Genomic DNA, 25,706 nt, shown 5'->3' on the forward strand with positions numbered 1-25,706 from the left:
AAAGGCAAGTTTCCTCATATCCATCCTCTCTGTTTTCCCAATGAGCATCCCTTTCAATTGTGGAGAACGTTGTGGCAAAACTACTCCCTCTAGCCTGAAGACGAGGCACAGGTCTAGCTCTGCCACTTTCCTTGAAAGCCCCCGTCATTGGAGCGTCTTGTATGTCTCCAAATACAGGGTCTGTAGCGATTCTCGCTTCCCGCTCAATAAAAATCACAATATCTGTGAACGTAGCACGTTTGCGATGTCCTTCCTGGATGTTACATGCCTCTGTTCGCCATTTGTCCCTCAGCTTGTAGGGCAACTTCTTGATGACAGCAAGCATGTTTGCAGATGTGTTTAGGTCACATAGATTATGTACGTCTTTCATGGCATTGCAGCATCCGCGCAAGAATAGGCTGTATGTTTGTAAGGCTTTCCCATCCTCCGACTTAATAGCTGGCCATGCAAAGATTTTGTCCATGTAAGCGGATGCTATGACATGCTCGTTCCCAAAGTGTTCCTGGAGTAAAGCCTTCGCCGTAGCATATCCAGTGCCATCAGTCATATGTTGACAACTTTTGACTAGTTGTTTAGGCTGCCCCCTGGTGTATTGATCCAAATAGTGCAGGCAATCAACAGCATTGTCAGTCCTCCTTTCTATAGTCTGTTCAAAGGACTGTATAAAGCCATGGTACTGCAGAGGGTCACCTTCAAATGGTTGGATGTCTCTTTTAGGCAGTGAAGCAATGCATTGCTGATGCACCAACATGGAAGTGAGGTTGTTTTGTTTTTGCATAATAGACATTATGTTGTTCTGCTCACTGCTGTTGTTCCTGGAAACAGGTTGTATGTCTCTATGCACAGACAATAGAGGCCATGTAGTCTTTGGGACCGTGCTCTGTCTCGGTGTGAGCGCTGGGTACTCTGTAGCGTTTGAGATCACAGTCTGGGTCTGTGTGAGTGCTGAGGGCTTCTGGAGGTATTTGGCTCCGTCAGATTGCCTTTGCTTTGGTCGTGTGCCTCCAACACATGCAGGTTGTCCTCTTCCATCCTTGTGTGATACAAATGTCTCTGCATTAATGTTGAGGCCCTTTTTAAAGTAGGATTCCATTCCATCCGATTTACGAGAAGCAGCACTCCACACACCTGACCCAGAGGTTCTCAGAATATTTAGCCTTGCTGCCGATGCAGCTATGTCCACTTTCAACTGAAGTTGTTCCTTTTGTTTCTTTATGTGAGCTTCCTCGTCCTGTAGAGCATGCCTTGCTATGTCTGCTTGTTTCTTTATTTGAGCTTCCTGGTCCTCAAGAGCATGCTTTTGTTCAAGCAACTCTTGCCGAGCCATTAAGGCGGCCATGTCGGCCTCGGCTCTGAGGCGTGTGGATGCATTAGAGGAAGCCTTTGATCTAGAAGATCTTGAACCATAATTCTTGCTACTATGGTTGGATATGCTGTCTCCTGGTTGAACATCCTCTTGAGCATAACGAGTACTGTGCAACTGAGGCCCCGTCACTTCCACATTTCCCACACTCCCATGCTCTCCATTTTCCTCCTCTGCAACCTCATGCTGCTGTATTTCAGTAGGCCTGTTATGAGCCTCTAACTGAGGTGTGTTTCCTTTGGTTACTGAAAACCAGGCATTAACATCGCTAATGAACCCATCTTTATGTTTATTGACCTTTGAGAACCAGTCATTTTGCCGTTCCTGTTCATCGAGTGGAATAAGAGGCACCAAACAGCCATGAAGTTCATCAGCACTGTCAGACAACTGCATCAAAATGTCAAGTTGTGCTTCAACCAGTGCAACATTTTGCTCATTTTCCATGAGCTCTCTGATAGAGGTTATCAGACGTTTTATTTCCTCCACTTTCCCCTTGCATTTCTTTTGGAGTGATTCGACTTTGTTTGCAAGAGCTTTTGCAGTGAGAGTTATTTTCCTCTTTTCTTTGTCCTGTTTCCCAACATTTGAATCACTCATTTTGAAAGCACAAGAATGAATGAATGAATGAATGAAAACTTTATTTAACAGATTGCAGTATGGGTACAACACAGTACGGCCCAACACACACAACCGCTAAGGGGATGCAGACCAGAGAAAGACGTCTGTCCTGTTTCCATCAGGGTCCCCCATTTTCAATTCATATAGAATTTATATAGAAGAAAGTTATCACAAGCCATGAGAATCCAATTCCAACGTTCAACGCGTTTGCAAAACCCGCCACATATATCAGCCTGAGCCACGGCAAGAGAGCAGTGCAGCGCACGTCAATTGTTTGTTGTCACACTCACACACACATGATAGAAGTTTTGCCCGGCGGGCTGCGCACACACATCCACAGCGTGTTTCAGCATAATAACAGTTAGTTAGGTAGAACCAGCTCAAAACTGTTCCAAACGAACCAACATGGGTCCACACTGCGCAACGGGTCGGGTTACGTTACCGCAAATCCGTTGACGAATGCTGGTCTGGATCGGTCCGGTCCTTTGTGCGTGCGTGCGATCATCCCATTGTTTACATGCGCGCGTTGCTCCTTTGCTCCGTCCAATAATGTCTGACTTATCGGGACCTTTCGTGGATCCAATCCTTCGTTCAGTGTCGCTTTTGCTAACAAATGTATGGCGACTATCCAAACATTTATGGAGTCACCGAGAGACTAAACCGGGGAAACAATTCTACCTGCCAGACGCGCCGATTGTCATGAAATCACTGCTCCAGGATACTGCGTTTGGTTACTTTATTGCGATTAAAAGCAGTTGATACAGTAACGTCATTAAAAGCAAATCACAGCTTGATTGGATATTGTGTAACGTGCGGTTAGCAAAGTATGACTTCCCCGTTCACTCCCTCATCATTTCAATACCTGAAACCCGCCGGTGAACAGCTGACTTTTACTCATACTACTACACCACGTGACCCATTTGTGAATGACGTGACCATAACAACCCGTCTTGTCTATACCTGTCACCAACACGGAGAGATCCAAGTCTTCGCCGACCCTCAGAACAGCGTGGAATCGGTATTTCCAGTACCCAGCGCTGAATCAATAAACGCGATCGATATTTGGAATGGCGATCAGGAATTGGAATAATCTTTTTGGAGAACATCTGATCTGAGGTAAGGAATCTATTTTACCAGTCTTAGGATAATCTGATCTGTTTTCACAGAGATATCAACGTGTGCCCTGTGTGTGTGTGTGCGCTGATCAGGAAATGAGAGAATAGATTTTTCAGCTCGCTTCTCTAGCGTGCATAAGTACACATATACTATCGATAATCTAGCGTTTATTTGAAAACGATTCATAAATAGGCCGAAAAATTACAGTTTTGTGTATTCCAGAATATTCCAGTAAATGCCGTTTATCACAGAATCTTTATATTTTCCTGAAACTTTCAAGAAAACTAGGGTTTTTCAAAATGGTATAAAACGGAAATGAACCGATAAAAAATAAAAATAAAATAAAATTCGTTTTGACAATGTTGACTGCAAACAAGTCATTGATAAGCGACGGCCAGATTAGACACATAGCCATAATTTAAGACATAGACTCAGATTATGCGTTCACAACGCTATCATTGAAGTGGGTGGTGGCATTCAATGGGGGTAAGGCACACCGCATTACTGGTAATCAAAGTGTTAAAGGCTCAGGGCTAGATCCACAAAGAATGGATTGCACGGTGCTAATTGCACCCTTACTTACAATTCATTATGAATTGAAAATGGGGGACCCTGATGTAAACAAGACGTGCGGCGATTGATTGAATGAACATTTTATTAACAGATTGCAGAATGGGTACAATACAGCACGGCTCAATACACACAATTGTTAAGGGGATGCAGACCAGAGAAAGACTTTCGTCTTGTTTACATCAGGGTAAGCACCGTGCAATCCATTCTTTGTGGATATAGCCCTCAGTCTTCCTGTTTGGAAGCTCTTGAACACTTAGCCCTGTGTTCTTGACCCTGTTGGCAGTGCATCCCATCCCACCACACAGTACATTTTAGGTATTATTCTGACATTTACTAGCAGACCAAAATGACAAGGAGGCACCGTCGCACAATACAAAGTCAACGGAGAGCGATGGAATGTTTTCCCCTCTGTCTGGGCGGGACCTATTTTGGCTCTGTCTCTCCAGGAAAAAGAGTATTTCTCCATTTCTTTCTGCGTTACCATCGCAACAGGGCTGTCTGCACGCGTACAGGGACTAGTATATTCCAGTTTGGCTCCATGCGCACAAGGCTTGTTTGCGGTGGAGACGGCCGCCTGCTAACGCAGAGAAGCGGAGGAATCCTCTTTTCCCTACACTTTATTGAGATGACATCACCAGGAGAGACGAGGCGCAGAGTCACCGCCACAGGAAGTCTTTATCGACGACCACATTGAGGCCATTTGTTTATTTCTCAACGTGCCGCTTTCAGTGTTTACCGAGATCATTTAACTGCATCCCTTCCACTTATATCCATTGCTTCCACCCCTCTCCTCTCTTCCAGTGACCAGTGCACCATCGGCTTGGTTCTGCCCGTATGGAGCGACACCCAGGTGTACCTGGACGGAGATGGGTAAGGAAGGGTGAGGGGGGGCGGGAAGGAAGGGTGAGGGGGGCGGGAAGGAAGGGTGAGGGGGGGCGGGAAGGAAGGGTGAGGGGGGGCGGGAAGGAAGGGTGAAGGGGGCGGGAAGGAAGTTTTTCTTTTATTTATTTTTTTTCTTTCCCCCAATTTAGCCGTTATGCCAATTCCCTTCCTGGTCGTCGCACTGCCCCTACGGTAGACTACCACATGCCTCCTTCTGATAAGTGTTCTTTTCACCTGGCGACTAGGAGTTTTGCTGGGAGAGGTTCACGCTATCTCCCCCAGATCCCCTTCCCGCTGAACAGGCGCCCCGCCCGACCGGTAGGAGTTGTGGTTGCAATGGCCACAGGACTCGTACCCCATCGGCTTCCCACCCGCAACCCCTAACCCTAACACAACCCAGACGCTCCAGACTCCTGGGAAGCTGTAGAGAACAGACACTGCTGGCCCAATGTCCTGGAGCCAGGCCAGTGATAACACGACGTGTGTGAAGTTTCTGTTGAATCATTCCCCATAAATTGCATCGGTTATTCGTATCACGGCCCAGGTACACATGCAGTACACGTGAATGTTGTCAGGAGTTGTGTCTAATCTCCCGTTTGTTGAGATTGAGGGCTGTTGGATGTGGTCAGGATTGTCTAGCTTAGTAACCCGAGAGTGTTTTCATCGTGGGATTTGGTTTTGGCTTCAGCTGCGGGTCAACCTGACCCCTTTTTGCTGATTAAATGTTCTTGTGATTTAATACCCCAAAATAGCGTAAGGTTTTACTTAAATTATGAGGGGTGGGGGAGGGGCCGTTTTTAGGATAATCGGATTGTAGGTTGTATGCCAGGCTTTTTATTTTATTTGTTTATGCCTACACAGTTATTGTTATTTTTTTTAATCTTTTCCCCCCTCCTTTTTCCTCCGATTTTCTCCCATCCCAATGTTAGTCGTTATGCCAATTCCCAATCCCCTTCCTGGTCGCTGCGCACTTACTCCCCACAGTCGGTCTGGGAGAGTGGAGGCTATCACGTGCTTCCTCCGACACACGTCTAGCCAATCAACCGCTTCTTTTCACCTGGCAGCGCGGACTCTCACTGAGAGCGTGTAACGTGTGGAAGGATCACACTACCGCCCTTAGATCCTATCCGCGCTTAGCAGGCGCCCCGACCGAACTGTAGGAGTCGCTGTTTACAACGACCCGGACCCACCCCGCCAGCTTTCCCACCCTCTAATACAGCCAATTGTATTAATGTGAACGGCCAGCCAAGCTGGTGACAACGCCGGAGCTGTGAGCTGGATTCGAACAGGCGAATCCAGCGTCTCCGGGGTTGGTGACGAATGCAATCTCCGTTACGCCACCTGACCGCCCGTGTTATTTCTTTTTAAATGGGGGGTTCAGTTCTGGAGCAGGAACTGAGTGAGCTGGTAGGCCTAAGGGCTCGTTCAGATCTAATCAGACAATGCAGCACCTCACCGTGGCGTGGTGCATTGGTGTGGATGCCCTCCCCCAATCTCTCGTCTTCCGCTGTGATTGGTTGGCCACCGCAGCCAATGGGGAAGGGTTACGTTACGGCAAAAGTTACTTTCTCACGGAGCGCCGCTCTATTTCTTTTGTGCAACCCCACGCAGTAACAACTGAGCCCAACGCAACTAAGAGTCTTTCAAAAGAAACAACTACCCCCATTCAAAAGAAGCAACTACCCCCATTCAAAAGAAGCAACTACCCCCATTCAAAAGAAACAACTACCCCATTCAAAAGAAACAACTACCCCATTCAAAAGAAACAACTACCCCCATTCAAAAGAAACAACTACCCCATTCAAAAGAAACAACTACCCCATTCAAAAGAAACAACTACCCCCATTCAAAAGAAACAACTACCCCATTCAAAAGAAACAACTACCCCATTCAAAAGAAACAACTACCCTGTTACGTACCCCAGTGGGGAGACGCAACACTAGGCCACAGACAGGATAGGTGAGGGTGCAGTGACACAAAACGCAAACAATTTGCAAAATAATAATATTTATTTCACAAACACAAAACTCAGCAACACAGAGAGCAAAGAGGACTTACCAGTGAGCACCAAATGAAATATCAAAAAGAAATAAAAGCCCACCCCCCCTTACAGGCGCGGACGCCCCAAAGTACAGGTGGTGGTGCTCACTTCCAAGGCTGGTGTCTTTAACAGTAGGTCACCTACGTGATGCAAAATGTAGACCCATGGTATCTTCCTGTCCTCAATGTCCCTGTGTGCAAAACAAAAGATTAATACAAAGCAAAGCAATCACCATAGGCTGGGTGACGAGGAATAAATATACACGTTAGAAACAAAACAGAAATGTACAAATACTAAACTAATGCCAAACAGGACACAGCTCTACAGAACACAAACGGCACAAAACTATACTAAAGACCTAAACTAACTGACAGCACAAAGTGCCAGAGCCTTCACCAGCTCTATACCGAAGACATACCAAAATGAGCTCCCACACAGACACAGACCAAGTATAATTACCACCACACACAGACCAAACGAACCAAGGAGCTCACTAACACTGAAACAAAAAGGGTATATGAAGGGAGAGTGGATGTTGATTGCAGAATCAGTTTCACCTGCCGTTGCACTGGGGTGAGTTGCTGATTGACCAGCTGCTGCTGCAACTGGGACTGGGAGACACCTGAGAATGGGATATGTAGACACAAGAGGGAGACAAGACAACAACAAACAAAACATGCCTATATATACAACAGATAACATGCATACATAAGGACACCGTCCGTAACATACCCCCATTCAAAAGAAGCAACTACCCCCATTCAAAAGAAGCAACTACCCCCATTCAAAAGAAACAACTACCCCTATTCAAAAGAAACGACAACCCCCATTCAAAAGAAGCAACTACCCCAATTCAATTTGTCTGATTTAGATGTGAATGATCTCTTAATCAGGGGGTATTGGGGCCCTCATGCTGAGTGCTCAGTTTGATACAAGAGGCTTTTGAACTGCAGCAATATCTCACCAACACCAACGCACACACAGTACCACACGCTCGCCTTCACACGCTGTCTGTCTAGCCCTCTCAAGCTGGCTCACACATTTATTGGTGTTACATTTTCTATGTCCCCCTCTGTTCTCTCTTTATCTCTTTCACTATCTTTTTCTCACTCTCACTCTATCTTTCTCTCTCTCTCACTATCTTTCTCTGTCTCTCTCTCGCTCTCCGTCCTTCTCTTTCTTTATCTCTCTCTCTCTCTCCATGTTCCTGTTCACATGATCTCACTCATTTTGATTAACTGTTTTGAGTATGTTGTTGTTGTTTCTTAATTTTTTCATCTGTTCATCTCTTCTCTTACTCCACACTGGCCCCTGTTAGCACTCACTTCTTCTCTTCTCTTACTCCACACTGGCCCCTGTTAGCACTCACTTCTTCTTTTCTCTTCCTGCTGTTTGACTTTTCTCTCTCTCTCTTGTTCGTCGCTAGTGGCTTCAGCGTGACCTCGGCAGAGGAGACCAGGATCTTCAAGCCTGTTTCCATACAGACGATGTGGTGAGTCAATACCCCGTATACCCCCTTATGTATTTACCCCCAGGTCTGTATACCCCCTTATGTATTTACCCCCAGGTCTGTATACCCCCTTTATGTATTTACCCCCAAGTCTGTATACCCCAAGTCTGTATACCCCCTTGCATGTATACATCCAAATATGTATACACAGCCAAGCACTTATACGCCCAAGCACTTATACGCCCAAGCACTTATAGGACCAAGCACTTATACGCCCAAGAACTTATACGCCCAAGCACTTATACGCCCAAGCACTTATACGACCAAGCACTTATACGCCCAAGCACTTATACGCCCAAGCACTTATACGACCAAGCACTTATACGCCAAAGCACTTATACGCCCAAGCACTTATACGTATACGCCCAAGCACTTATACGCCCAAGCACTTATACGCCCAAGCACTTATAAGCCCAAGCACTTATACGCCCAAGCACTTATACGACCAAGCACTTATACGCCCAAGCACTTATATGCCCAAGCACTTATACGCCCAAGCACTTATATGCCCAAGCACTTATACGCCCAAGCATTTATACGCCCAAGCACATATATACCCACACATTTATACACCCAAGCATTTATACGTCCTCACATTTATACACCCAAGCACTTATACCGCCCAAGCACTTATACACCCAAGTACATATATACCCACACATTTATTATACATCCTAGCATTTATACACCCAAGCACATCTACAGTACACCCAAGCACATACAGTATACACCAAAGCACGTATACACCCAAGCATTTATACCCAAGCATTTATACACCCAAGCGTGTATACGCCGCATAGTGGCTGCAGAGGTGGCATCACGCAGTCATGTGAAAACAAAGGTTTACAAGCGTCACCTCATCCTCTCTCCCTTCCTCCCAGGTCAGTGCTGCAGGCGATGCATGGCTGCTGCGAGCGGGCGGTGAAGGGAGCGGTGATCCCCGGCTGTGGCCTGGACTGGGCGCAGAACTACCACTGCCACGTGGAGTCAGACCGCTTCAGCCTCAACGAGTGGGGAGCCATGAACGACCTGGAGTCCGTCCGACGGGACAGCGGCGGGCAGAGGTAGGGGCATGGTGTGGTGTAGGGGCATGGTGTTGGGCTGGAGGTAGGGGCATGGTGTAGGGGCATGGTGTATGGCTGGAGGTAGGGGCATGGTGTAGGGCTGGAGGTAGGGGCAAGGTGCAGGGCTGGAGGTAGGGGCATGGTGTATGGCTGGAGGTAGGGGCATGGTGCAGGACTGGAGGTACGGGCATGGCATGGTGTAGGACTGTAGGGCTTAAGCGTCATGGAGGGGAGGGGGGTAGATATTGCGATAGTCTAATTTTTTTTAATTTTTAAACGCATATCCGGCCTGCAGTATATTAATGAATTCAGAAAATGTGTGGAGGAAAAAATTTATTCTGGTATTTACGACCCGATGCCACAAGGGCTTAATTGTATTTTTTGCCCCATCTGTTTAAGCTTAATGTATCTATATAAAAAGCAAAAACAACTAAATTATTGGGCGAGATACATCACTTAGCTGTTGTTTCAGAACCATGGACAGCGCTGTTTCCCGTGTGTAGGCCTGGGGTGTGTGCCTAGGATAGGTGAAGCTTAAACAATTGCTTTTCATGAATGGCCTCATGCAAGCATGGGGACAAACTCAGCTCTCATTCATTCTGCTGGCATCGGAATATCCAGCTTTCAAGGTGGTAATTTTTCTCCAATGGGCCTCTGATTGCTCAGGGTATGACTCTTTGAAAGCAGCATGCCTTGTGTGATGATGACGCCTAAGATAGTATTATTTTACTACAGCGATCATTTCATTGCAAATGAGGCATACAGGTTGAACATCACTGAAAGTTGGCATGACGAGTGTGTACTTATTCGTCCATTCTTCATTCTTAAAGCTGCGGTTTTCCAAGTCAACCTTCCGCTTTAGGATCTATGAGAGTGACATTTTGCTTGCCTGACAAACGATTCAAGGGGCTTTTCTTCCTGCAAGCGTTTTCCACCAATCAGGACACTGCATAATAGCGACAGGAAGGAGAGCTCTCCAAAAGTGAAGCCAAAATATGTATCGCCCCCTGGTGGCTGGCTGCTGTATAGGTGTTAGGAGTCTGTTCACACAGGCTCATAAGAATAACATTAATTTAGCAAGAAAGTGAAAATATGAAACAATACTGGGCTAATTAGGCCTAAATAAATGTATCATTATTTTTATTTTATAATGTATCTGCTTAGAAACATTCTGGCCCTTGGACAAATGTAATTGAAGACCCCTGACCTACACTGACGGCTCCAGGTACAGGCTCCAGGTACAGGCTCAGGGGGCCTACAAAGGGTGGTAGTACCAAAGCCGGGAGGCAAGAATAATAATAATAGATTTTATTTATATAGCACACTTTAAACTCGGTGAGCTCTCAAAGTGCTTCACAGCAGAAGGAAAATAAAATAAAAGGTTTAAAACATGAAAACATTCAAATGAATGAAATAAAAACATAAGAATAAGAAGGTTTAAAACATAAAAACATTTAAAATGAATAAAATAAAAAACATAAAACATAGGAGCAGATTAAAAAAACAGGCCCTAGTGGAAGGCAGAGTAAAATAAATGGATTTTAAGGCTGGCCTTGAAGGCAGCAAGGGAGACTGAGTTGGGGGGTGGGGGAGTCTCCTTGTGGGCCTTCTAGCTCTCTGCGCCCCTCCCTTCCTCCTCCGCCACTGGCTGATGTGACTTGACTGCTTGCATCTCATGTGTATCTGTTCTCCCCTCGTCATCCTCTCTCTCATCACCCGCTTGTCTCTACAGTTCCTTCGATAGGCTGTCCAAAGAGAACCTGATCAAAGAGCAACTGAGAGACATCATGAGGACGGAAGACCTGGAGAAGCTCACGTCCAAAGAGGTGAGGGAGCGAAAGAGAGAGATGGAGAGGGCCAGGGAGAGAGCCATAGAGAGGGTGAGCGGGCCAGGGAGAGAGCCAGAGAGAGGGTGAGCGGGCCAGGGAGAGAGCCAGAGAGAGGGTGAGAGGGCCAGGGAGAGAGCCAGAGAGAGGGTGAGAGGGCCAGGGAGAGAGCCAGAGAGAGGGTGAGCGGGCCAGGGAGAGAGCCAGAGAGAGGGTGAGAGGGCCAGGGAGAGAGCCAGAGAGAGGGTGAGCGGGCCAGGGAGAGAGCCAGAGAGAGGGTGAGAGGACCAGGGAGAGAGCCAGAGAGAGGGTGAGAGGGCCAGGGAGAGAGCCAGAGAGAGGGTGAGCGGGCCAGGGAGAGAGCCAGAGAGAGGGTGAGAGGGCCAGGGAGAGAGCCAGAGAGAGGGTGAGCGGGCCAGGGAGAGGGAGAGAGGGTGAGAGGGCCAGGGAGAGAGCCAGAGAGAGGGTGATAGAGCCAGAGAGAGAGGGTGAGAGGGCCAGAGAGAGGGTGAGAGGGCCAGGGAGAGAGCCAGAGAGAGGGTGATAGAGCCAGAGAGAGGGTGAGAGGGCCAGGGAGAGAGCCAGAGAGAGGGTGAGAGGGCCAGGGTAGGATCAGTTTGAGCAGGGAAAAGGAAATTGAGGAAGAAATTGGAGAAACCAAAAGCACAAGGAAGGAGGAGAGAGTTCAGACTGAATGGATGCGTGGTGTCAGGTGCACAGTGGGTCTGTGTTTAATCGTTCTCCTCTGTCAGGTGCACAGGGTTCTGTGTTTAATCGTTCTCCTGTGTCAGGTGCACAGTGGGTCTGTTTAGTCTTTCTCTGTCAGGTGAACAGGGGGTCTGTGCTAACAGTCTTTCTCCTCTGTGACAGGTGGACAGGGGGTCTGTGCTAACAGTCTTTCTCCTCTGTGACAGGTGAACAGGGGGTCTGTGCTAACAGTCTTTCTCCTCTGTGCTAACAGTCTTTCTCCCTTTCTCCTCTGTGACAGGTGCACAGTTCCCTGACGGCCAGTATAGGCTTCGATATGAAGCCCTACAGAGAGTACATCGACAACGAGATGATGGTGGTCATGGCCCAGATGGATAAACCCTCCAAGATCTTCGACTACCTTTACCTGGTGAGTAAAACTACAGTACGGTTGTCATGGTTATCACAATATTGCCATACCATAATATGCCACCAGACCCAAGTGTCACAATAACAAGTAATATTACGATAGCTAGAAGCACCATAGATGGAGAGGACAACGGTTGCTATGTGTCCCACATTTCTTTGCATTTATGATGAAATATCCATCCACAAGGTACCAGAATCGCAGCTGGACTCCAAATAACTGGGAGTCAGTCTATTAGCCTGACACAGAAAATCTTAACACCAAGATGTAAAATCTCAACATGGGTAATGGATATCAGTTAGTAGACAAACCAGTAGTGAAACTAGTTTGCTTTTGGCAGAGATCCTATGCATTTAATACAACTTAAACAAGACTAGGCAAGCCTAGTTGAACTGGATTATAATTGTACTCGACATAAAATCACATCACATTTGAATTATTTTCTCCAAACGTGTTTAATCTAGTAAATAACTTTCCTTGCACACAACGCGTTGTGGGTCATATTTGGGGCTGATGTGAACAGATTTGATCACTTGCTCCACAGCCTGCTGCCTCGAGGGCTGAGGGTGTACTGTAGTGAACTTGACCTGCATCGTTTATGGACAGACACTTTTTATGACGTGAGAAAAAACAACATCCTGTTTCTATGAGGATTCCCGGAGGGGACGAGGGCTTTAGGGTGAGGGGATGAGGGCTTTAGGGTGAGGGCAGAGGGGACGAGGGCTTTAGGGTGAGGGCAGAGGGGACGAGGGCTTTAGGGTGAGGGCAGAGGGGACAAGGGCTTTAGGGTGAGGGCAGAGGGGACGAGGGCTTTAGGGTGAGGGGACGAGGGCTTTAGGGTGAGGGCAGAGGGGACAAGGGCTTTAGGGTGAGGGCAGAGGGGACGAGGGCTTTAGGGTGAGGGCAGAGGGGACGAGGGCTTTAGGGTGAGGGCAGAGGGGACGAGGGCTTTAGGGTGAGGGCAGAGGGGAATGACAACCATGTGAATGGGATCCAGCCCCTAATGTTTGCTAAGCAGAGTCCATAAGTCTCGAGTCCATCACAACATCTCTTGTTGTTTTGTCTCTGTACTCCAGCACACTGGATTTGAAACGGAACAATGACTACGAGGTCAAAGAGGAGACTCCCTGCTTTCATTCGAGAGTGTTGAAGTCCAACTCGGGTGAACTGTGTAGGAATTGTAGCCCTTTTTTCTTTTCTTTTTTGGGGACCAAACTGAATTGTACAAATTAACATAAACTTAAATAAAGAAGCGTGCTGTTGTCAAGATGCTTCAGCTTTGACCAAAGAAGCGTGCTGTTGTCGAGATGCTTCAGCTTTGACCAAAGAAGCGTGCTGTTGTTAAGATGCTTCAGCTTTGACCAAAGAAGTGTGCTGTTGTCAAGATGCTTCAGTTTGGACCAACATGTGGCAGGAAGCGTGCTGTTGTCAAGATGTGGTCCCGTAACGGCCCCTCTGCTGGAGGTCTGTGTTTACAGTGATGCGGAAGGCCAGGCTCTGCTCCTTTCCTCTCCTCCTCCCATGCCATTGTCTGAATCACTCTCTCTCGCTCACTCTCTCTCTCTCTCTCTCTCTCTCTCTCTCTCTCTCTCTCTGGTTTCAGGGCTCTGAGTGGAATGCGGCCAACATTGAGGAGCTGCAGAAAAACAAGTTAGTCTTTTCACCCGTGTTTACCTTGTGTCTGGGTGTGTTCTTCTCTTTCTCTATGGTGCTGGGTAACAACACGGTCTCATCAGAATATTTTTATAAAGTACTAATCTTGACCACAGGAAAAAAGGTACATATATAAATATATTTAGGTTTCGTATCGGCGAAAAGTAAAGAGGTAAAGGGTGCAAAACAGCTCGGCCAGGAGTAAAACTAACAATGCTTTGGTGAAGCTTTAAGGTGTGGTTAGGGTTATGGTTAGTTTAAGGTAACCGTGTGGTTAAGGTTAGTTTAAGGTAACAGTGTGGTTAAGGTTATGGTTAGGTTAAGGTAACAGTGTGGTTATGGTTAGTTTAAGGTAACAGTGTGGTTAAGGTTAGGGATAAGTTTATGGTTAGTTTAAGGTAACAGTGTAGTTAAGGTTATGGTTAGTTTAAGGTAACAGTGTACTTAAGGTTATGGTTAGTTTAAGGTAACAGTGTGGTTAAGGTTTTTTTTTTATCCACTTTTTCTCCCATTTTTCCACATTTTTCTCCCATCCCAATTTCGTATCATCCAATTCAACCCTCCCCTGTCACGGACGCTGTTTCTTGCCTCCCACAAGCCGGCTGCAATGTGGACTAAGTCATAGCACAAGTCCCCTCCGGTACTTGAGGTAACAGCAGTCGCATCTTTTCACCTGCGCAGCTCGATCTCTCAGTGGCGAGGAGTAACGCGTGGGAGGCTCACGCTGCCCCCGACACTTCCTGATTCTACTGCGCAGGCGCACCAACCGACCTGTAGGAGTCGCTGTCCACAACGCCCGATCCCCACCCATCAGTTTCCCACCCCCTAATACGGCCAATGTGTATTAGTACGGACGACCAGCTAAACTGAAAGCAAATGTGGAGCGCTGGGCTCGAACTGACGAGCCCAGCGTCTCCAGCATTTCGTGGCGAGCGTCTTGCCCACTACGCCACGTAGCCGCCCTCTCTCTCTTAGTATTCTTAACAAACCATCATCATAGTATTGCCGTGTTTGTATCGGGGTGAGTGGCTTGGTCTAGTGGTGAGCGCTGTGTTTGTATCAGGGTGAGTGGCTTGGTCTATTGGTGAGCGATGTGTTTGTATCAGGGCGAGTGGCTTGGTCTAGTGGTGAGCGCTGTGTTTATATCGGGGTGAGTGGCTTGGTCTAGTGGTGAGTGCTGTGTTTATATCGGGGTGAGTGGCTTGGTCTAGTGGTGAGCGCTGTGTTTGTATCAGGGTGAGTGGCTTGGTCTAGTGGTGAGCGCTGTGTTTATATCGGGGTGAGTGGCTTGGTCTAGTGGTGAGCGCTGTGTTTATATCGGGGTGAGTGGCTTGGTCTAGTGGTGAGTGCTGTGTTTATATCGGGGTGAGTGGCTTGGTTAGTGGTGAGTGCTGTGTTTATATCGGGGTGAGTGGCTTGGTCTATTGGTGAGCGATGTGTTTGTATCGGGGTGAGTGGCTTGGTCTAGTGGTGAGCGCTGTGTTTGTATCAGGGTGAGTGGCTTGGTCTATTGGTGAGCGATGTGTTTGTATCAGGGCGAGTGGCTTGGTCTAGTGGTGAGCGCTGTGTTTATATCGGGGTGAGTGGCTTGGTCTAGTGGTGAGTGCTGTGTTTATATCGGGTGAGTGGCTTGGTCTAGTGGTGAGCGCTGTGTTTGTATCAGGGTGAGTGGCTTGGTCTAGTGGTGAGCGCTGTGTTTATATCGGGGTGAGTGGCTTGGTCTAGTGGTGAGCGCTGTGTTTATATCGGGGTGAGTGGCTTGGTCTAGTGGTGAGTGGCTTGGTTAGTGGTGAGTGCTGTGTTTATATCGGGGTGAGTGGCTTGGTCTAGTGGTGAGCGCTGTGTTTGTATCTGGGTGAGTGGCTTGGTCTAGTGGTGAGCGCTGTGTTTGTATCTGGGTGAGTGGCTTGGTCTAGTGGTGAGCGCTGTGTTTGTATCTGGGTGAGTGGCTTGGTCTAGTGGTGAGCGCTGATACGAACGTACATTATGTACCTTTTTCCTGTACTTTATTTGCGTATTTTAAGTAGGGATGCACCGATCCGATATTGGTATCGGTATCGGCCGCCGATATCAGTAAAATAGCTGGATCGGGTATCGTTAAAAAATATATATATATCGATTTAAATTTTTTTTATAATAAATTAAATAAGAAATTACCAGTACATTTATATCTGTGTTAATTTGTTACATTTAGTTTCACTAAGTTAGGAAAGTAATTTTTAAGTCAAGCCTGATGTTGCCTTGCACAAAAGAATGATCCCAGTCTTTGTTTACAACAAATCAAAAACACACTTGTGATCCTTTACAATTCTTAAAAACTAAATATATTTTAATATAAAAATAAAAGAAACGTGGATAATTATTTTAAATTTTTTTTTACTTTTTTGGAAAAAATATTTGGACAATGGGTATTGGCCGATACCCAATCCCAGGTATCGGTATCGGGACTGAAAAAGTCGGATCAGTGCATCCCTAATTTTAAGCGAGATCAGGGTGAATGCCAATAACCGACAACCACAAGTTGTGTGTGTGTGTATATACAAAGTCAGTCCATTTGTGTACTGCCAGAAATGTGTGTATTGCCAGTTATTAGAATCAAGAGGTTTATTTGTCACATACATACCAGGGCATACAGTGAAATGCGGGAAGGCTGTTCCCTCACCGGGAATCGAACCCGGGCCGCGGCGGTGAGAGCGCCGAATCCTAACCACTAGACCACCAGGGGGGCGGGGCTAGGGGGTGGCTACTTGGGCTCAAGCCCCGAATGTTTTCTGAAAAGCCCCGAATCTATTTAATTATTTTTTTATTACATTTTTTTTTTACAATTAATCATTGTTACATGAAAATATGTTTGCACCAGATTTAGCAGAAGCTAATTTCCATCTGTAGTCTATCCAGCTTCTAACTGTATTTGAGTGAGTTAAGTCTTGGTGTTATGGTAGACTAAGACCTAAGCTTTAAATCACAATCAACAAGTTGACAAAAACATAATTCTTCCACCTTAGAAACATAGCTAAAGTACGGCCATTTATAAATCAAAAGGACGCTGAAAACCAGATCCATGCCTTTATCTAAAGCCGACTCGACTACTGTAATGCACTCCTTACCGGCCTCCCGAAAAAATATGATGATAACTGTAACTGAGGGGTACAATTCCCTGACTGTATTACTAGATATGATACTTACTACCACTACCTTTGTACTTAATATTCGGCCACCCAGTACACGGCATAAATATATTATGATGGACACAGATAACATTAATGCCTACACGGAGACAGTGCTGGACTATGTCTGTACTAGGGTGAAAGAAACAATCCCCACTACCAAAATGAAAGTTTACCCAAATCAAAAACCCTGGGTAGACAAATCCGTCCGTGAAGCTCTGAGAGAGCGCACCAAAGCATACAATGACGGCCTAGTGGCAGGCAACATGAATGACCACAAGGTGGCGCGACACAACGTAAGGAGGACAGTGTCAGAGGCCAAACGGCGCTACAGGGATAAAATTGAACTCCAGTTTGAACAAGCTGACTCTAGAGCTATGTGGCAGGGGCTCAAAACGATGACAGACTACAAAGGCGCCTCCCTCAAACTGAACAGTGACATCTCCTTAGCAAACGACCTCAATACCTTCTATGCAAGGTTTGATGCTGGTAATAACAACACCAGCTCACAAGCCTCGGCAATGGGGGGGGGGGGGTCGGCTGCTGATGGAGGCGCAGTGTTCAGGGTAACAGAGCATGAGGTGAGGCGGACCTTTAAAAAAGTGAATATCAGGAAGGCAGCAGGTCCGGACGGCATCCCCGGCCGCGTCCTAAAAGTCTGTGCCGACCAACTGGCCCCAGTATTCACTGACATATTTAACCTGTCCTTAGAACAGGCTGTCATCCCCACCTGCCTGAAGAAGTCCACTATTATCCCTGTACCCAAAAAATCCAAGCCTGCTTGCCTCAACGACTACCGCCCTGTAGCTCTCACCTCCATAGCCATGAAGTGCTTTGAGAAGCTAGTAAAGGGCTACATCTGCTCCTCCCTCCCCATCAACATGGACCCCCTGCAATTTGCATACCGCCCCAACAGGTCCACGGAGGACGCCATATCCCATGTGCTGCACACAGCAGCATCACACCTGGACAAGAGGCAGGGGAACTATGTGAGAATGCTATTCATCGACTACAGCTCGGCATTCAATACCATAGTCCCCTCCATACTCATAGCCAAGCTCAGGGACCTGGGCTTGGGCTATGACCTCTGCCAGTGGGTCTTGGACTTCCTGACTGGCAGACCCCAGGTGGTGAGAGCAGGCAACTGCACCTCCTCATCCATCACCCTCAACATAGGGGCCCCCCAGGGCTGTGTTCTGAGTCCCCTCCTCTACTCCCTGTACACACACGACTGTGTGGCTCAGCGGAGTAGCAATACAATCGTCAAATTTGCTGACGACACAGTGGTGGTGGGCCTGATCTCTGCCAACGACGAGAGGGCCTACCTGGAAGAGGTCAAGGTCCTGGCGGGATGGTGCCAGGAAAACAGCCTCTCCCTGAACGTCAGCAAAACAAAGGAGATGATTGTGGACTTCAGGAGGTCGGGGGTCAAGGACTACAGCCCCCTCAGCATCGACGGGGCACCGGTTGAGAGAGTCAACAGCTTCAAGTACCTCGGAGCCTACATATCCGAGGACTTGACATGGACCACACACATTAACAGTGTGGTGAAGAAGGCACGACAACGCCTCTACTTCCTCAGGCGCCTAAGGAAGTTCCAAGTCAGCCAGAAGATCCTTAAGAACTTCTACTCATGTACAATAGAGAGCATCTTGACCGGCAACATCACCTCCTGGTTTGGGAATAGCACTGCAAAAGACCAAAGCAGACTACAAAGAGTGACACGTTCAGCCGAACGCACAATTGGAGGGGGGCTCCCCACCCTCCAGAACATTTACTACAAGCGTTGCAAGGGCAAGGCTAAGAGAATCATTAAAGACTCCAGTCACCCGAACAACTGCCTCTTCGAACTGCTGCGGTCAGGCAAGCGATACAGGAGTCTCAAGGCGAGCACAGAAAGACTCAGAAGTAGCTTCTATCCCCAGGCCATCAGGCTGCTAAACGAACAATGAATGAACACTACACAACAACAACCACCAAACGCACATAGCACACACATCCACACGCACACACCCACTTTAAACAAACACACTGTAGCACCCACTCCACACACTTTATAGCACACACCCACTTTAAACAAACACACTGTAGCACCCACTCCCCACACTTTATATTTATGGATGAAGGATTGCACTACAACTCGTACACCTTACTGTAAATTGTACCTAAAATTGTACCTCATCCCATTTCTGCTTTGCACTAGATAGTACTGTACATTAGTACACTGCATAGTATTGTGTATTGTATATTATATGGTAACTCAGAACATTGTACATATGTCTATACCGAACACTGTGACCTCATTTTCTTCTTCTAAATTCATGCTATATTATGTTATTATGTTATTTGATACTATCTTGTCTAGCACAGTCTCTGGAGCGTAACAGTAAGAAGCATTTTGTATGAAAGTATTCTGTACTTCTGTATGACAACTATTAAAGAACTAAAGAACTTGAACACTGTCACGTAGATGAAACGGATCCAACACAAATGTACGAATTAGAAATAGGTCTTTATTTCTACACAGCGATGGTGTGTAGAGCAAGCACTTAATCAAATCAATCACATTTATGAATGGAATTAGTATGCACTTTTATGGCAAGAGTATTCGTCGGTATATCAATAGAGAATGTCCAATCTCTGAAGGCGCAGGTGGTACATATACGACCTGGAATAGTTTAAGGAATAACAGCAATGATACTTTAATGATTATATACTGGACACACTAGGGGGGGTTAATCCGGTCGCTTGTAAGCCGACAGGAGTAGGAGGGGGGGGGGGGTAGAATCCGGCTGCCTCATCCGGCCAAGGGTATCCCAGGTGAACCCACTGTAGTGCCGTTCAATGCGCCGGCGATCCTTGGACCACAGATGAAAGCAGGTGGACTCTTTGTGGGCCGGCTCTCTCCGGTCCACGGGGGAGAGACGTGAAGCGACCTCGTCTTGCAGAGCGTCTCCTCACCTTGCGTCCTCTCCAGGGGGGGGGGTTCCAACACACGGCAGTGTCGGGGGTCTTTATCCATGGAATAATCAAAGTATACAAAGCATAATCCGTGCCTGGGAAGGCGGGCTGTCGTCGGTAGAATAATCCGGTATACAGGTCCACTCGCTCGTCGGCTCTGGGGCTCCTCGGGTGCAGCTTCACGTGGGGTCAACCACCCTGGATAAGCAGCCAGTTCTCTGCCCGAAACGATGGGGTACTGACTACGGTAGTATTCTCACCGCACGAAGCACTATATATTAACAGACTATTATTAGCTTAATAGACTACGTCCAACTCGACGATATAGTGCCAAATATGACTATTCAAATATTAATATACACGATGTCTCAATACCGATGGTAGGCGAACTTGGCCTTACTCCCACACGTGGCGTCGCGGGGAGGCTTTACGTCTGTGACTCTATTGGAGGGTAAGAAACTGGACTGAAAAGGAAGTCCTACTTTAGTAGCGCAGTATATATACGCACTATGAACAAATAGTCCCATTAGTGGTGCGGTAGCCAGATTCCTACGCGGAACTAGGACTTGTTCGTACATGTGGAGCGGTACGTTTGAACTGGGTCTGAGGGGTATGGCAGCCTGGCACCAAGGTCTCGACCAATAGTAGAATGGAGACTATTATGGGATGTTCAGTAGGCTAGAATGGATATTCAATGCATATTGTACAAGGAATATACAAGGGATATCAGGGAATATTAGAGAATATACAAATACAATTAAATATATATATATAAATAAATATATATATTCGGTTTAATCTGGCCCTTCACAACAATAACTATTTTATTGCAATGCACTATTGCATTATTTTATTCTATTTTACTAACTATTTTATTGCACTGCACTATTTTACTTTGTATCAGTGATAATCAAACCGTAAACAAAGACGCATATTAACACTTTCAGCGCCAGATGGCGCTGTTTACTGTTACTGTTGAAAGGCCAGCGCCTTTTAACATGGGGATACGTGGCTGTGTTTGCAGGCCTAAAGCTATATTATATATTATAGCTATGGATCTAATAATATAGTCGATTGTCATTGAGTTTCTTCCGGTCAAGATGCAAAAAACAGATCATTTTTCCATCCATACATTTCCGTTTTATACCGTTGTGAATATGAGTGTAGTTTCAGGGTGGTCTGGTGTCATTTCCAAAATGACAGACACCAAGCCACATAGTTTCAAATGGAATGCAATAGTGGCGGTATTGGACTTTTGAGATCTCAGACCCATCCCCAGTGATAACACAGGCTGCCGGCATGTCTTTATGAATGGAAATATCGAATAAAAGAAACAACGATGAAAACCCGACTATACTCTGGAGTCCTGGCGCTCAACGTTCGGCGAGTTACCGGTAACCCTAGATCTTAGATCCTAATATGAAAAACGATGTGATTTAATGTTCTATGTCTTACCTCGACTTTGTCTATTTTACTGCTATCTATTTTATGCTTTATGTCTGCACTTTATGCATTGCTCTTGATCTGCCAATGTTGTGCTCATTTTATGCCTGTCTTTTTGTACTGCTGTGAAGCACTTTGAGCTGCAATTCTTGTATGAAAGGTGCTATACAAACAGTGTATTATTATTATTTTTTATCCACTTTTTCTCCCATTTTTCTCCCATCCCAATTTTCATATCGTCCAATTCAACCCTCCCCTGTCTTCGAACGTTGTTTCTTGCCTCCCACAAGCCGGCTGCAATGTGGACTAAGTCATACATAGCACGAGTCCCCTCCGATACTCGAGGTAACAGCCGTTGCATCTTTTCACCTGCGCGGCTCGATCTTTCAGCGTCTGGGCTTTGGAGGGGCCCCGCCCCCGTCGCTTCTTGATTCTACTGCGCAGGCGCACCAACGACCTGTAGGAGTCGCTGTCCACAACGCCCGATCCCCACCCTTCAGTTTCCCTCCCCGTAATACGGCCAATGTGTATTACTGTGGACGACCAGCTAAACTGAAAGCAATGTGGAGAGCGGGGCTCGAACAGGAGGCATCCTGTTCAAGCCTAGTCTCCAGCATTCGTTGCGAGCGCCTTGCCCACTGCGCCACGTAGCCGCCCTCACACAGTGTATTATTATTATTATAAATTATTATAGTTTGCTTCATTAATTAAAGGGTGTGCATTTAAGTGTTCTCTAGTGCCTTTTGTCCGCTTTTCTATATTTTCTCTCATCCCAATTTCGTATCATCCAATTTAACCCTCCCCTGTCACGAACGCTGTTTCTTGCCTCCCACAAGCCGGCTGCAATGTGGACTAAGTCATACATAGCACAAGTCCCCTCCGGTACTTGAGGTAACAGCAGTCGCATCTTTTCACCTGCGCAGCTCGATCTCTCAGTGGCGAGGAGTAACGCGTGGGAGGCTCACGCTGCCCCCGACACTTCCTGATTCTACTGCGCAGGCGCACCAACCGACCTGTAGGAGTCGCTGTCCACAACGCCCGATCCCCACCCATCAGTTTCCCACCCCCTAATACGGCCAATGTGTATTAGTATGAACGACCAGCTAAACTGAAAGCAATGTGGAGCGCTGGGCTCGAACAGGCGAGCCCAGCGTCTCCGCATTCGTGGCGAGCGCCTGGCCCACTACGCCACATAGCCGCCCTAAGGTGGTGGTATAAGTTAAAGGTTGTTGTGTCTAAGTAAAAAAAATCCGTGCCCCAATCTGGGCTAAGCCCCGGATCTCCTACAATCCTAAATCCGCCCCTGCCAGGGACCACTTGTGACCAGTGGTGCAGTGCTGGTATAACTCGGTATAACGGCGTTATACCTCGGTCACTGAGGCTGAAGTACGCGCAATCGCTTTTTACATGGCATTATACAACGGCATGCAAATTTCTCGATTCTGATTGGCTGAAACAGTCATTTTACACGTCTTTATTGGCAACAATCCACGCTGCTGGCCCAGGACCCGCCCACAACCGACCCACATCACATCACTCCGCCGGATCACAAGAAGGTGGCCAATAATATTTACAAATGGATATGTTAATGGCGACTAAACGACTAAATATGAAGCGATTCTGTCAAGGGGAATGTGTTAGCCCTTTAAACAATGTTGGATGATGTAATTGATGGGTCTTGAGGCAATCTAGAACAAAAGAAAAATCGCGGTTTGATTGATAGATTAATTGATTGATTTAAATTTCTACTTCCTTCTTGCTACTGACTGCAGCGTTCTCTCTCACTGTCCGACGCTGGCGTACCCACAAACACACACACACACATACACACACACACACACACACACACACACACACACACATACACACACACACGCACACACACACTGTGACACACACACACACACACACACACGCACACACACACACACACACTCCTGTCTGCAACAGCGGGGGAGTCAGACTGAGAGAGAAGCAGCGCTGTTTTAAGTGAGCATGGTCTATTGAATTGATTGATTGGTTGATTGCTAATTTTATTACTGTACCCCTGGTTTCCAACTGGTTAAGTTTAGGCTAAAAGAAATAAATAAAAAAATAGGGCGAAGAAAACGTTTTTTTCCTATGCATTCCCTTAACAATTGTGTGTATTGAGCCGTACTGTATTGTACCCATTCTGCATCTGGTAATAAAATTTTCAATCAATCATTCCAATAATACACAGTTGGATGTGTTAGTTGGTTGGATGCACTTCAAGCTGCTTCCACATGAGGCAACTTCTCTCAATCATTCCAATAATACACAGTTGGATGTGTTAGTTTGGTTGGATGCACTTCAAGCTGCTTCCACATGGAGTTGTGGGAACTACTTTTTCTGGCGGATGGTTTTTTCAATAAATCTTCGATTAATGTGTGTTTATTGTATAGAAATAAGGTTGGATGAATCTGGCAGTTGTATAAAAGCTTTACACCACGTGCAGTCGTGATTTGTGACCAATAAACCATGCCTAGGGGGGTCTAACGACCCTCGGCTGCGCCTCGGGCCTAACAACCACCCCTAGGCATGGTTTATTGGTCACAAACCACTCCTGCGTGTGATGTAATGCTTAATTATCCAACCGGACTCCCGGAGAAGCATGCAGCTGCAGAGCCGCAGAGCCAGCGGCGCTCTCTGGGCCGCGCGCTGACGGCCGCGCTGTGAGGCAATAGTATCCAGCTGCAGGACGAGAGCAGCCAAAAAAAACTGTGCATGCGCGCGCACGCGCGTGGAGTGTTTGACCTACTGTCAATTTGCCACTGCACCACTGCTTGTGACTAATGTTTTTAGATCCGCAGCGCATCTATATGACCTGCGATGTCACTCACCGACTCACCCGCTCATTCACTCACAGTTAGTCGCTCTGCCCCCTGGTGGTCAAAAGGAAATTCGCTTCGCACCGCTGACACGCCGTGTCCCTGTTTTCCAGCGTGGGCTACATCTTGAATGTGACCAGGGAGATCGACAACTTCTTCCCAGAGTCCTTCACCTACACCAACATCAGAGTGTACGATGTGGAGGCCACAGACCTGCTCCCTCACTGGACGGATACATACAATTTCATCAACACCGCCAGGTATGTCACCCCCCCCCATGATCCACCCATATAGCCTGAATCACAATCCTCCCCGTTCTACCTGATTAAAGTAATGTGTCGCGCCCTCTGGTGGTAATAAGCCAATGTTGCAATTTGCACTGTCAACTTTGGTGTTTACCATGCCATTGAAATCTTACCAGCTTGAACCTCAACAGACCCTGTGTGTGTGTACCGGTATACCTTTCTTCCAAAGTCTCCAAGGTATCCTTTTTACATATCTGCAGATACTATATCTATATCTGTACATATCCATTACCAACTCTTACTAGTTATGCTGCCAGCCAGTATGACTTACTACCATAGTGTCTTTATACCTGTATCACGGTACATATTAATACTACAACTCTACACATACATTTGATTAGCAGTGCACTACTCAGTAGTACTCATTTATATATTTTATACCACGTTTAATCACCTGTACATTGTATATTACTATTGCACTTTACTGTTACATTTGCACTCTGGTTGGGTGCTCTTTTTGTTGTACTGTACTTGTGCTGTATAATGACAATACATTCTAATCTAATCTAGGTGTGTGCATACATCCAGATTATTGGAACAATTATTCTAAAGTAGCTGTGACCAAAGTTATTTGTTTGCCAATATGTGGGTTATCATTTCTGTTCTTATTGAATATAGTGTCATCAGTCACCAGCTTGCATTTGTAATCTTTGGAACAAGGGAATGGTTATTTTCTTTCTTCCCAGCAAAAAAAACAAATTTTTAACAGTCCAGCTAAAACTTCCAAGTCTGAAAATGTGACAAAGTGATGGACAGTTAGAAGTTTATTATTATTAATTATCTAATCAATTATTTTGACACATCCCTAAAACCTACTAATAATCCCCCCCCTCCCCTTGGGTTCTCAGGAAGGCTGGCCAATCGGTGCTGGTGCACTGTAAGATGGGCGTGTCCCGCTCCTCCTCCACGGTGATCGCCTACGCCATGAAGCAGCAGCACTGGTCCCTGGAGGTGGCCATGGCGTACGTCAGGGACCGCCGGCCCATCATCAAGCCCAACCCGGGCTTCATGAAGCAGCTTCAGACCTACAGCGGCATCCTGAACGCCAGGTCAGAGACACATGTTTGTATGTATATGTATGCTTATTGGCATGCAGGGTTCCTAGTCTGGATTTTACAAGATACGTGTGCCCTAATGATGAGGATAAGCGCTCAATGAAGAAACCTACTCCCATTGCCAAAAGAGAGTCTAATACTTACTATGGTAGCTCATAATGGCCCC

General features: G+C 46.7%; 1 protein-coding gene across 1 annotated transcript in view; it reads left to right on the top strand.

Annotated features, from left to right (window-relative positions):
- Window positions 1-25,706, top strand: part of LOC311242541 (protein phosphatase Slingshot homolog 3) — a 48,219-nt gene that overhangs the window by 16,296 nt on the left and 6,217 nt on the right. Inside the window, exons 6-13 of the mRNA XM_084331509.1 lie at window positions 4,472-4,540; window positions 8,020-8,085; window positions 8,985-9,167; window positions 10,900-10,993; window positions 11,982-12,110; window positions 13,711-13,757; window positions 24,294-24,440; window positions 25,334-25,534. Of these exons, the coding sequence (XP_084187635.1) occupies window positions 4,472-4,540; window positions 8,020-8,085; window positions 8,985-9,167; window positions 10,900-10,993; window positions 11,982-12,110; window positions 13,711-13,757; window positions 24,294-24,440; window positions 25,334-25,534 (936 nt within the window). The remainder of the gene's footprint in view (window positions 1-4,471; window positions 4,541-8,019; window positions 8,086-8,984; window positions 9,168-10,899; window positions 10,994-11,981; window positions 12,111-13,710; window positions 13,758-24,293; window positions 24,441-25,333; window positions 25,535-25,706) is intronic.

This window comes from Notolepis coatsorum, assembly GCF_963971535.1.
Source record: "Notolepis coatsorum genome assembly, chromosome: 16".
Classification (NCBI taxonomy): Eukaryota; Metazoa; Chordata; class Actinopteri; order Aulopiformes; family Paralepididae; genus Notolepis; species Notolepis coatsorum.